The sequence below is a fragment of the Lycorma delicatula genome, chromosome 3, assembly GCF_047948215.1.
Source record: "Lycorma delicatula isolate Av1 chromosome 3, ASM4794821v1, whole genome shotgun sequence".
Classification (NCBI taxonomy): Eukaryota; Metazoa; Arthropoda; class Insecta; order Hemiptera; family Fulgoridae; genus Lycorma; species Lycorma delicatula.
Genome location: NC_134457.1, coordinates 134504801 through 134517810, shown reverse-complemented (window position 1 = coordinate 134517810; position 13010 = coordinate 134504801). Strand labels below are relative to the sequence as shown.

At 28.4% G+C, this 13010-nt stretch overlaps 1 protein-coding gene and 1 long non-coding RNA gene across 2 annotated transcripts in view; one reads left to right on the top strand and one right to left on the bottom strand.

Annotated features, from left to right (window-relative positions):
- LOC142320982 (putative G-protein coupled receptor CG31760) overlaps positions 1 to 8651 on the top strand; it is a 904980-nt gene extending 896329 nt beyond the window's left edge. The window contains exons 11-12 of the mRNA XM_075358981.1: positions 942 to 1124; positions 8284 to 8651. Of these exons, the coding sequence (XP_075215096.1) occupies positions 942 to 1124; positions 8284 to 8580 (480 nt within the window). The 3' untranslated portion in view covers positions 8581 to 8651. The remainder of the gene's footprint in view (positions 1 to 941; positions 1125 to 8283) is intronic.
- Positions 1 to 13010, bottom strand: part of LOC142322029 (uncharacterized) — a 285094-nt gene that overhangs the window by 55404 nt on the left and 216680 nt on the right. The gene's annotated exons all lie outside the window — the stretch shown is intronic.

The following is a 13010-nucleotide window of genomic DNA, read 5'->3' as shown; positions in this document are numbered from 1 at the left end:
TATTGTACTAGATGTGGTGTGAATGGGTAAGATGTGAGGTTCGTGAATGACATAATGAGGGACATATTGATGACTTTTTCTTGTTTCCAGAGCCTTTTTATTTCAATCGCTAGATCGGAGTACTTGGGTATCTTTTCAGTGTGTTTTGTTTGGATGTTTTTGTCGTTGGGAGTGACAACGTCTTTATTGCCATCCCCAACGACACAAACATCCACATCAAGAGTTTTGCATCCACCTGTGATGTGATCCACTATTTCCTTTTGTTGTTGGAATCTCATGCATGTGTCATTTATGACGATAATGTACTTTTTTTTAATTTTGGGTTGCTACTATGACTTGGTTTTAGATGACAAACAGGAAATCCTATGTTTCATAAAAGAGCTGATCATCATGTAACCAGGTGATTGTTTTTTGTCAATGGAGTCATTGTGATGTGGTATTTGTGTATTCCATGGAGTGTTTTTGTAACCAGGTATTCATATTTTCTTGTGATTTTACGTGTCTGCTGCGTGGCTTGTGTTGGATAGGGCGTAGGGTGTGTAGCCTTTATCTGCTTTTACTATCGCTGCATGTAGGCTGGTTTGCTTTGTGTGAAAGAATTTGTGAGTGTTTCTATTTGTTTTGTGTGTAGTGTCTATGATTCCTCTCTCGCCCTTTCTTTTCTCTCTATGAAAAAGAGGGTTTCATATTGCTGGTTTTTAAAAAAAACGATTTAAACAAAATTAACAATAGAAATAATTTAAGAAACAAAATAAAATACAACTGTACTTAATAATACAACTTATACTTAGTTAACTTAATACAACTTTATACTTAATACAACAACGATCTTGAAATATAAAAATGAACCACTAATAAAGAAATCCTATTACTTAGCTAATTAATATATATGTTTTACTTAACAAAGTTTATTTACGTTTTTTTATCTTTATGTATTGTAGGCTTATATGGTGTTTAAAGGCCATGGAAAGGGAGGTCAAGATGGTACAACAAATACATGTTCTAAAATGACTGGTAATAAATTTATCAGTAAACCAAGGTCTACCAATTCACAATATAACGTATCAACAAATTCATCAGCAGCAGGACTGGAACAGTCAACAATAACAGAAAAAGATGTACAGGTAATTCCTGTTTCTTTTCTAAAACAAACATATTAAATTTTTAAAACCTTAACTTTTAAGTAAATTTTTCTCATATTAATCCCTTTGATTTCTTTCCGATTTATTTTTATACTTAGAATTACATTAATTTCATGAAAAAAAGTTCAAAATTTGAAAAAAGTATACCTATTTTACAACAGAAAAATAGAAATAATATTTTTATATTAGAGACAAAATTTTTATATGGTAAAATTTATAACAATCTATATTACGTATTTTTATATAAATCCTTTCTTATTAAAAACTTACACAGTGAAAACAGTTCCTACTACAGAATAAGTAACTTAGTCGTTCTCCAAATTTAATGAGAAAAAAGCATTATTTGTTTAAATAAAAACACTGTGTTCTTTAAAACTGAGGCAATTAATAGACTGTAAAAATGATATACTACATTACCTCAAAATATGTGCATATTTTGAGGACACAACACATTGTTGTCGATTGAGTACTCCTTGTATTTTATAACTTTTAGTGTTTTTTTATTGTAATTAATATTTTTTATGGTAATTTATTTAAGCCACGGTTAATATTCTTCTTGATCCATGAATAAAATTCATAAAAGAATCTCTCAACTATTTGCAAAAATACATAATTTTTTTTAAAAACTTATACAAAGAACATTTTTTATGTTCAGTTAAAAATAGGTTTTAAAACTATTATTACTAAGGATCTTGAAAATATTTGATCAGCAAAAATAAAATATATAACGCTCAAAAAATTTAATGCAGCCTAATTCCGACTCTTTTTCATTCTTTTTCTGTGAATGAAAGCCTTTAAGTTGTAGGGGAAAACTTCTTACAACGGGTACAAAAAGATGAAGTTAATGAAATTATTAACAAAGATTATCAAAATAGGCTTTTTTAATTTGTCTGTTATAAAATAAAAACAAAACTGAAAAATATGAATAAATTTAATACTTACGCATAAAGATTACATTTATTTACTACTTTTCTTTACAGCTGCCTTCATTTTCAACACATTTTTCAAAGCTTTTCACTAGTTTCTTCATTCCTTCTTCAAAAATTTCCGTTGGAGTGAATTAAACCGTGCAGAAACATCATTTTTCACCATTTTAAGGTGAAGGAAAAGAGAATAATCGCTAGAAAGTAAGTCAGGGCTGTAAAGTCAACGATTCAAAATTTTCCCACGAATTTTTCCCAGTCGCCATACTCTCTGATTTGCCGTGTGTGGCCGGACAATATCATGCAAAAAGAAAATCCCGCGAGATAGCACCCTGCGTCGTTTGTTTTTTGTAGGTATTTAAAGATATTTTAACGTTTCTCAATAAATATCGGCACTCACAGTAATTCCATGATCACTAAATTCGACCAGCAAGACACCTTTTTATCCCAAAAAAACAGTAGTCAAAAGCTTCTTTACCGAACGTTCTTGTTTAATCTTCTTTGGTATAGGAGATAATGAATGTTGCCATCGCATCGATCGTTGGTTTGTCTCGATATTCGAAGAAGATATCCAGATTTCATCTCCGGTAACAATACCATCAGAAAATTCATCAACCTCACATTCGATACGCCGCAAAAAATCATGCACTGCAACAAGATGTTCTTTCCTTCTGTGGGTTGGTTGATAACATTGGCACCTATCTGCCATGTAATTTTCCAGTCAAAACTCATACATCAAAGATCATGAAACATCAAAGACAATTGTGATAAGGCGATCCACCAGTTTTCTTGAATGTTTCATGTTTATTTTCAATCAAATAATGCAATATCAACGATAACCGGCCGCTACGTATCTCATCATGAATGACCGTTCTCCCTTCTTGAAATGACCGACGCACTCTTTACTTTAGTGTCACTCATAGTATTTGGTCCCTAAGCGTTAAAAATGATTAAAAATTGCTTGTGATCTCACTAGCAGTCCGCGGCGTTCTCGGTTTATGCAGCACTGGAATCGTTTGCCATAATGGAAATCCTGATTGGGAATTTAATCATTGGTATCTTCGGTATCCGAGCCATTCAGATAGCTAACAATATTGTCTCGAATGAGTTTATGCCCGGATAACTTCGTAGGGTCTCTATCCGTAGTTGTTAAAGATCCACTTTTCTACCACATAAATAGTTTTACTAGTAATAATTTCGATGGCGTCAAATCGATCAGGTGACAGCAGCTGATCTATGTTTACGTTGTGACACGTTATGGTGAGGGGGGTAACCACTACTTAAATAAGACTTAAAACCTAATAGTAAATCAAAATAAATATTAATAATAGAATATCATTCATTCTAAACCAAACATAATCGTTCATAAATAAACTATATTGCTTATAAATACTCATAAAAAAATGAAAAATTATTCAATGAAAACAATTAATCAAGAGCAGGTTTTATACATTACAATCACGAACAATAGTTGTTTGTTATAAATGGATAAAACAAAAAAACAAAAATGACTAAACTATTGTTGCTAACAGGTTACTATTGATTAAAATAGCCGAGGCTCCACAAACCCCATCTGTTTACATCATGCAAGTAGGCGGCAAAATGAAAACGGACCAAACTTTAAAACACCCCTCATATTAATCATGTTACTTTCTTTCGACGTAAGATGGCTCTTTAAATAAAGAGTTGTAGAGAATAGTTCTCCGTAACCTTTTTCCATGAGATCAGTTGACCTTATCAATAAGAAAGTTACATTCCAAAAATACTTGTTAAACCCTTTTCCAAGTAAAAACCGTTTATTACAATTAAATATTTAAAATGATAAATAAAATTTATAACGTGTAATGAAAAAAAAAAGTAGTTAATGATTAAAATAGAGGAGAATAGCTCTCTATGATTTAAAAAAAATTGTTAAAAAATACCATATTAGACAGACTTAATAACAACGGAAAATAAATACGAATTTAGGGCGTATAAAATTTAATAACGATATAAATACGGTTCAATAAATTCTATTCATTACAAAATAGCGCAGAATATTGTTAATTGTGTATTTAGCAACACAATTTAGATGTAGTAGATGTAGATTAAACACAGATAAATATAGAGATAATTTAATTCAGGTACTAGGTAATAAAATATCCTGATGCATGTTGTGGTTAATTAAATTTCTGATTGTGTAATTATCAAGAGAATTAATGCTAATATTACATCAGTTGAACCAAATGTATAGGTAATAGCTGAAGGCTGTATTGTAGAATATTAAACGTTTCGGCTAAAATTGCAAACAAAGAAATAAGAAAAATTTAAAAAAAAGGATGATCTATTTGCAACAAAATTAGTAAGAAGAACGTACGTAATTAACTAAAAATTTGATTACAAAGTAACTAATTTATTTTTATACTAATAGCAGTGATCCCATAATTTATTATAGTCTTCGTTTTAGTTATTTCCTAATTTATTAACAAAATGCATTAAACTCATTATTGTTCTCTGCTTAAAACCAATGAAAATTTTTAACTACCACTATTAATTCTATTGAAAATTTTTCTTTTTTTTCTTTTTATGAGGCACTAACTTCTTATCTCCAACACTTTATTATATCTAGTTTTGATGTCATTAATGTAAAAAAATCAAATTATTATGTTGAAAATAATTGTAAAAAAATATTGTTAATTTGTTTCATGCAGTTCCTAGATCTCAAAAAAAGGTTCTTTTTTATAGTGTTATTCAACTCTTTATTAGGATTCATTCTTATTTCAAATCTCTTCTTACATTTTAAGCTACGTTCTGTGTATTTTTTTGTGTATGTGTGTGTGTGTGTGTGTGTGTGTGTGTGTGTGTGTGTGTGTGTGTGTGTGTGTGTGTGTGTGTGTGTGTGTGTGTGTGTGTGTGTGTGTGTGTGTGTGTTTGTGTATAAATAATATAATATGTATACTTATTTATTTATCTGTCTCAAAAACTGAAAATGTTTACTATCTCGCTAAAAGTTTAATTTAAGGAATACAGAATAAGATTAGGTTTCCATTTGTCACACAAATCATCGCCTCAATGATTTTAGAATTTTGTATCACAAATTTTTCATTTCTGTCCATTATTTTATTCTGACATTCAATCAACTTTATATCAGACGATTTAATACCAAAATAGTATATAAAAACAAATTTTAAAATTAGTAATACTGTAGTATTAAATGCTTAAATATAGCTGTAAAAATAATATAGTAAACTAATGTCAATTGCTTAAATTTATTATTGTGTAGCAACATCTTATAATTGCGAATAACTGAAACTACAAGGAAGCAGAAATTACTGTATACGAGTATACTATTTTTAGAAGACTATTCAACTAATTTCCATAAAACAGACATAATAATATTGTTGCAATTATAACTTTTTTTTTGTTTTTCTAATTCTATCTATGTTTATAAAATTCAAGATAGCAGCACATTTTTTAAGACCGTCCTTTTTAAAAGTTGCGTAATCCTAAAAAAAAATTATGTTGATACGTAGATAACTTATCAATAGCAATCTTTATCCAAATAAAAACAAAATATATATATATATATATATATATATATATATATATATATATACATATAAAACGTATAGACATTAAAGAAATAAATATAAATATATTCATAAATTTTCTATATAACTAGATATTTAAATTTAATAAATTGTAAAATCTTGTCTCGTTTTAAACTTTATATAAAATATCTGTTATATTTTTTAATATTCATTACACAGGCATATGTCCATCACATACATGACGGTCAAATTTCAATAACCTTTCTGAACTTTTACTAATGTTTTCAACATTTTTAATTATTACATCCTCCATCTGACAAAAATAATGATAAATTAATTTTGTCAAAATAAAATTTTGTACAATATAAAATCTGCAGATGTTATATATTGTACAAGATTTATTGTACATCAAAACCAGTTCATTTTTTGATGAAGTTATTAATTTAATTTTACGTAAGGCATTAATTCAAACGACTTCTTGGATAAACATTTTTTGGTTTAACAACGAAAAAACTGATGAACAAAGAATTTAAATGATTATAATAATAATAATATGTACGAGTACATTATAGATCGTAATCAAAAATACTCTGAGATTTTAAGCTTCATTTTATAGAAAACCATAAAATCAAAATAATGCGTATTACAAAAATATTTTGGTATTCCTTGCGCTGCAAACTTCAGATTTTTGCTTGCAGATATATTTTTATTTTATAAAATCAGATTACTGGATGATAAAAAGTTAGTATCATTGGGTTTGACTCTCAAATAACACCAAATATCGTTTTCAAAGATTATAGGAACTTATTACGTTGATTTAATCGGATCGTTTAGTTTACTAAACTTCATAAACAGTTCAGTTGCTTTACAAACACACAAATATCTGTATTTATAACACAGTTTACGATGGTTCTGAAAGGATAAGTTACGCGGGCTGTTAAATGTTATTACAGGGAATCTGATTTGTGTTACTATAGTATAAATTCTTAGAAGAGTTTATTAATTTTCCATATAACATCCCCCTGAGAGAAACCACAAAAATTTGGTCTAGTTGCGTAAATTATATACGATAGTTATATATCCTTACAAGGAATCAGTAATTTTAAAAACAAATTAACTTATAATTTCTCCGTAGGGAATTGATTGTTTCCTTTTACTCTGTTGCATTCAATTTTTGTAGATACGAAAGTAACATACGTCCTTTGATAAAAATTATCTTTAATTAGCAGCGTCAGTGTGTTCTTGTAATCATTATCATTTCCAGCAGTAGATAGATATTACTAACTATTAGAATTTTTTTTTTATGACCAATTAACTGGAATTTTAATCTTTGATTAATAGTTTAGACTTTAAGCTTTGAGTATAGAGTTTAGACTTTTCCTGTCTTTAAATTTATTTATTATCAATTAAAGCATTACATAAAATAGTTAATAGGTTACATAAAACCTTTATAAAATTTTAAGTGTTGTTTCAATTCAAATCAGTTTTAATCATTATTTTTTTGGCTTTTATATAATTAATGAAAACAAAAATTTATTAAAATCAATCTTTTTCTTGGAAATTTCTGACTAATTTTACACAAATCTTTTTAGAATTACACTGGAGAAAAACAACCGATTAGGATTAAAAAAATATCCATAAATATGTCATATTTAGTTTATAATATATACAGACAAAAGTTGCAAGGTATCAAGTTAAAAAAAAACAACAAAATTTACATTAAATTTAATTAATATTACTGCCCGAGCATCACAGCCGAGCTATGATGCAAGAAAGAAAGCAATCATTCAAAAATTGGGTAAGAGGTTTTTACATTTCTCGACTTTTGATGATACAGGGACTCCAAAATAAAGAGATGGGGTAATGTTCGTAAATGTGAACGTATGTACGTGAGTTGGTGTGTTTGAAGCTTACCAAATTCTGACTGGATTAAACGATTTTGATGAAATTTTATGCATCTAATCGTGTATATGAGATAATTTATAGGAAAAGATTTGTGGCCAATATCTTCAAGGGGTGGGGGTAAATAGTTTCTTTGGGGTCAATTTTCTCAAAATTTTCAGTTATAACCCATCTTTATATTCAAGCTCAGTACATGCGTTCATGTTTACCATAATTTTTTTCTAAAACATTGCCCCCACCAAATTTTCTCCTTTGCCCAAAATAAATAAAAACCTATCTTTTTAATTATTGCATATTTTTTAACCAAGCTTTCTAAGCCTTTCTAGGCAAAGTAGTAGACTACACGACCCCAAAAAATACTCTGGGGCAGTATTGAGGGTAGAGGAACTGATAAAGTTTAAAAATATCGTTTTTGGAAATTGTTAAAACTTTTGTGTTTGTTTTATTTGAACTTAATAATATTACTATAAAATTTTATCATAATTCATCCCCACCACCTAAAACGAAATCTTAGGTGGATGTACATGTTCTTTGGTTGACGTTTTTCAGCAGATTTTTTTTTTTTAGTTTCTTTCATTTAACATAGTTAACGTAGAAAAAAAATTGTCTTGAGAGTTGGTTTTAGGAGTAGGGGAGTTGAAAAAAGTAAAATATTATGTATTTTTTTTAAACGTTTTTCATGTGTTATTTTTCCATTATATAAGAATAACCAGTGCCAGGAAAGTATAACAACTTTGTTGTCGACATTTTTTAATTAATCATAAATTGTTTAATTTGTTATAACAGGACGAATTTCGACGTCTCTACACACAATTAGAGCTATTAAGAGAACGTAATATGAGGGTTGGAAATAGACATCTTGCCGCAAAAATAACAGCGATGCAAGAAGCAGCAAGAGATTATCCTGATGAATTATCCGCTATGGAATTAACAAACTGCAGTCCAGCACCTTCTCCAGTAATAGCCGCAGAAGACAACCAGACACTACAGCGACCTGTCTTAAAATCAGGACATGCTAGGACTCACGCTATCGTTATAAACCTTGACGATAAAAGTCGTTTTACGGAAGAAGTGACAGTCTGATGTTCAACCGAAACCAAAATTTCATCTTTTATATATATTCATTTTCATAAACAATACGATTATCATTGTAAAACCAGTTCCATTAAAATTATTATTTCCAGTATTAATTACACAAAAAATCGACCATATATATTCACCAAAATGTATTCACAGATTTGTATTTTAAAAACAATATTCGTTATAAGATGTCTACTGTTATTAAAATGCATATCAGTAATTAAAAATACCGCAATACATTACTATAATATAATTTTATTATTTTAATCGTTTTATAAATTAAAATATTATTGTGATAGTATTCATAATTTTGTGATGTGTAATAATAATAATTTATTACATGGGTTTTACTCAAAATAATGTAATTAATTTTATATACATCCCTACCTTTATTAATGTTGTTATTAAAAATTTAATTTTTTAGCTATAATTAGGCTTATGACGTGGAACAAAAATATTTATAATTGAAGCAATTATAAATAATAATATTAGTATTATTTTCTTCTTTTTTTTAAATTAGCATTTATAAAATGTTGATTAACTTGTCTTATTTTTATATTCATTAGATAGTAAAGTTAAATGAAAATGTATTTTTATTCACTTATATTACTAATACAATAATTATAAAATACAGTGATTAATGTTAAGTTCACATCTATTGTATTTAATTTTTCTCTATATTTAAATAAAATTTTAGTGACAGATATTCAAACATTAATATTGATATATGTATATATATACATATATCAATATCGATATAAATATACCGTATGTATAATATAAACCAGTTTATGTAGATCGGCATCCAAAGCTTAACACAGCAGTAGCTGAGATTATAGCTGAAATTCAACCATAAACTTAACCAAACTGAAACCTAATCTAACTTTAGCAAAGCGTAATGATGTAAATGAAAGCTGAAGAAGTCGGTCAGCAGCGATGATTTAGAGCGAAATGGATTATTTAAAACATTTTGGAATGGTTAATTCACTTTTAATTAGATTCGTTTTACTTACCATTTTCTTTTTAATTTAAACTACCTAATACATAAACTATTTAGTAAAATCGCTGTTCATTGAAGCTAAGGCAACTATTTCCAAACAACAAAAAACCTACCTCTGAAAGCCTAGACAATGAAAACCCATTAAAACTACTATCCTTCGAAAATAGTATTTTTTTGTTTAAAAAAAGAATGTTTTAAGAATTTTCTACCAGCTTTTTAGAAGAAAAACATTTAATATATTTCACATAAGTTCATATCAGTCAAGTGACAGAATATAGTTAACTTCCAAATATGTTGGATTTACTATTTTTTGTTACTTATAATTCTTCAATAATGCAAGAGTATTTTAAAAATACAAAATTTTTATTACAACCTTCATTTTTTGTGATTTTATCTGAAACACGTCTGTCAAAACGTAAATTGTTTTACTTTCTTTTCTCAATTACACATGAACGTCGCTTTAGTAATGTTACTTGTTTTGTATTCAGATACGACTATACTTCTCATTGTTAACAATTTTACTGATTAAATTTTAAAAACAAATCTATAACTTTATCAAAGCAATTCCCTTATTATCGCACACACAGTTTAATGTTGGAACAGTATCGAAGACCAGTCATCTGGTTAATATTGATCCGCGAGTCTTACTGTAAATATATATCGCTGCAGTAGCATCTTAACAAACTTGTTATGTTGAAAATATTTGAAGTATTATAATTAAAAAAATAGTAGGTTAAAATTTTAAATTTCTGTAATGTGAAAAATTATATAGAATTTTCAAAGGATCTTGTATTTAATAAATATTCTATAGCATAATTAAATATCAACATCTAAAACAAAGCAACACTTCCTTTCGTCTTTATTTACAAATATTTGATCGAGATATTTCGGAATAGTAATCTTATAATTTTGATGATAACTTAAGATATCTAAATAATAAAAATTTCAATAAGATTAGACTTCTAAAAATTATTATAAAATCAATTTAATAGATTGATGCACCTCGAATCTTCACAGCCTGATCAGATTTCGCGATGAAAATATAACGTATAGAGCAGGAAGTTAATTCACACTTAAAAGTTAATTCAGGCTTTTTATTGCTTTTTTTGTATTTATCCTGCCTCCCGGAATCAGACCCGCAATTAAGCATTAACACGATTCCGGGAATTACCTTCGTCTCTAGTCGCCAGATGAGGGAAACGCCAGGCCCGGCTATGCCGTTCCCGGCCTTCATCATCCAGCAACCGGGTCTCTAACGGGGACACTCACGAAGGGACGGCCCCGCCGGGACTCAGTCTTTTAGCTCAGGGGATCCAGAGTCCCCGCACTTAATCACCACCGTCCACCCGTGCACGAACGGCAGCTCCGTACGGAGCTGCCGAGTCTTACTATTCAACCCTGAGCTTGTTAACAGGCATAAAGATCGAGGTGTAATAGAAATATTAAATCATAATTCAGTTATACGCCCTCGGTTTTCTCAGAATTATTTCTTTATTTGAATAAACATTATAAGTTTCACCGTTTTGATTAAAATCTACTATAGAGAAAATCATTGTTTTGATTATACTTTTCAAAGAAAATTAATAAAATAATTAGAATCATCTTTCAACGTATATATTTAGAATCAACTTGTAATTTCACTGAACTTTCCAGCTGATTAAGTGTGTGCTGTACCATAGTGCTTTATAAAAACCGCTGCTACAGTTAAATAACCAGAATTAATTATTTACGCTATAGTTTGTTAACGAAACAAATCTTATTTAAAACTTAGATAATTTTTTTAAAAAACATTATAAAATTATAAAAAAGCATATTAAAATTCCAAGATACAAAAAATACATAAAAATACCTAATTAAATCCTATTCTATTCTGCATTATTCCAAAAAAGCATTTAATAATTAGGCATATGTTACATATATCTTTTACAAAAATTCCTTATTAGTAGCGAATTCTTAAATATTACTTTTCCATGTATTATTTTAAATGTGCGTCTTTAAGCTCTAAATTTTCAATTACAAAATATTTAGAAATTTTCTAATATATAAATGATATATTAGCAAAAAAATGAACCCGCTAGCTGGCACCAATGTCAAGTTATTTACGAAACAAACAAACAAATATACAAACAGATTTTCTTCTTCTATAAATACATAAAATCAATGTTGTATGTGTGCCCGCTACAGACTAAAAATCTACTGGACCGATTTACGCGCGGGAAAAGGGAAAACAGGAAAACGGGAAGATGGGAAAAAGGAAAAGGGGGTAGGGGAAAGGGAAAAATTGTGGAAAGGGACAAAGGGAAAGGTCAAATTTTGTGAAGTTCCGTAATGTTCAGTTTTTTAATGCTTTCTCAGACTTTCAATTGTGTTAATTTAATCTATATATATATATATACACACACACACACACTCAAATCTAGCAATAGCGAAGCATTTCCGAGTCTGCTAGTATGTTGATAAAATATGGCATCTCAAACGGTATTATCTGTCAAAGAAACTATTTCCGTAATAAAACATCAGACTTTCAACAGATTATTATTAAAATGAGAAATTGTATCCATTATGAAAATAGAAAACATATTTATTATTAAAGTTTCTTTGCAAATTAAGATTTATTTATATGCGAAAGATGCTTAAGAATATATAGTCACAATATAAATCTATTACTGAAAAAAAAAAAACGATAATGCATGTTCACAAGCAATATCTAGCAATATCAAGTAATTTTATTATAAGGCACTGACCAAAACTGGTATAAAAGTAAGTATGTAACTCAATCACGTCACAGCAGGGAGTTTGAACATTTTTAAAAGATTGTATTTTTATTATTTTTCTCTTATTTTCAAATACCTGTACAAATTTATAATTAATTACATTTATAAATATATACTCATTTATTAATTGTAAAATATTACTAGTACCATTCAGTGCATTTATCCTAGTATGTACGACGCAGAGGCTCCGCCATCGCCGTTGCTTTTGTACACTTTACGTCCTGAATATGCAATCCCTTCCGCTTTTAGCAGCGAAGATGTATGTTAATTTAACTACTCTGGCCACAGCATGACTTTCTCTTAATAGTTCAAGAATTGGTTTTTAGTTCATCTACATTAATTTTTTTTTTTTAGTTTTATTTACTTATTTCAAAATATTTTTTCCGTTCATTTCTTTTTAACGGTACTATACTTTTTTCATACTTTTTAATTTATTAATTAATAAAATAGCTTTGTTACGTAAAATAAATAAAATACTATATTCAAATCGTTCTGATTTTTTCGTCAATCATTTATTAGAAACACCGCAATAAAACAGTTACGATAAGTTTACATTTTTTTTAGTATATTTTGCATCTTTTCGTTATAAGAATAAAATTAAAATTATGCCTTTAATCGTCACGCAATAAGAACGATAATCGCTAAAATAATAAAACCAA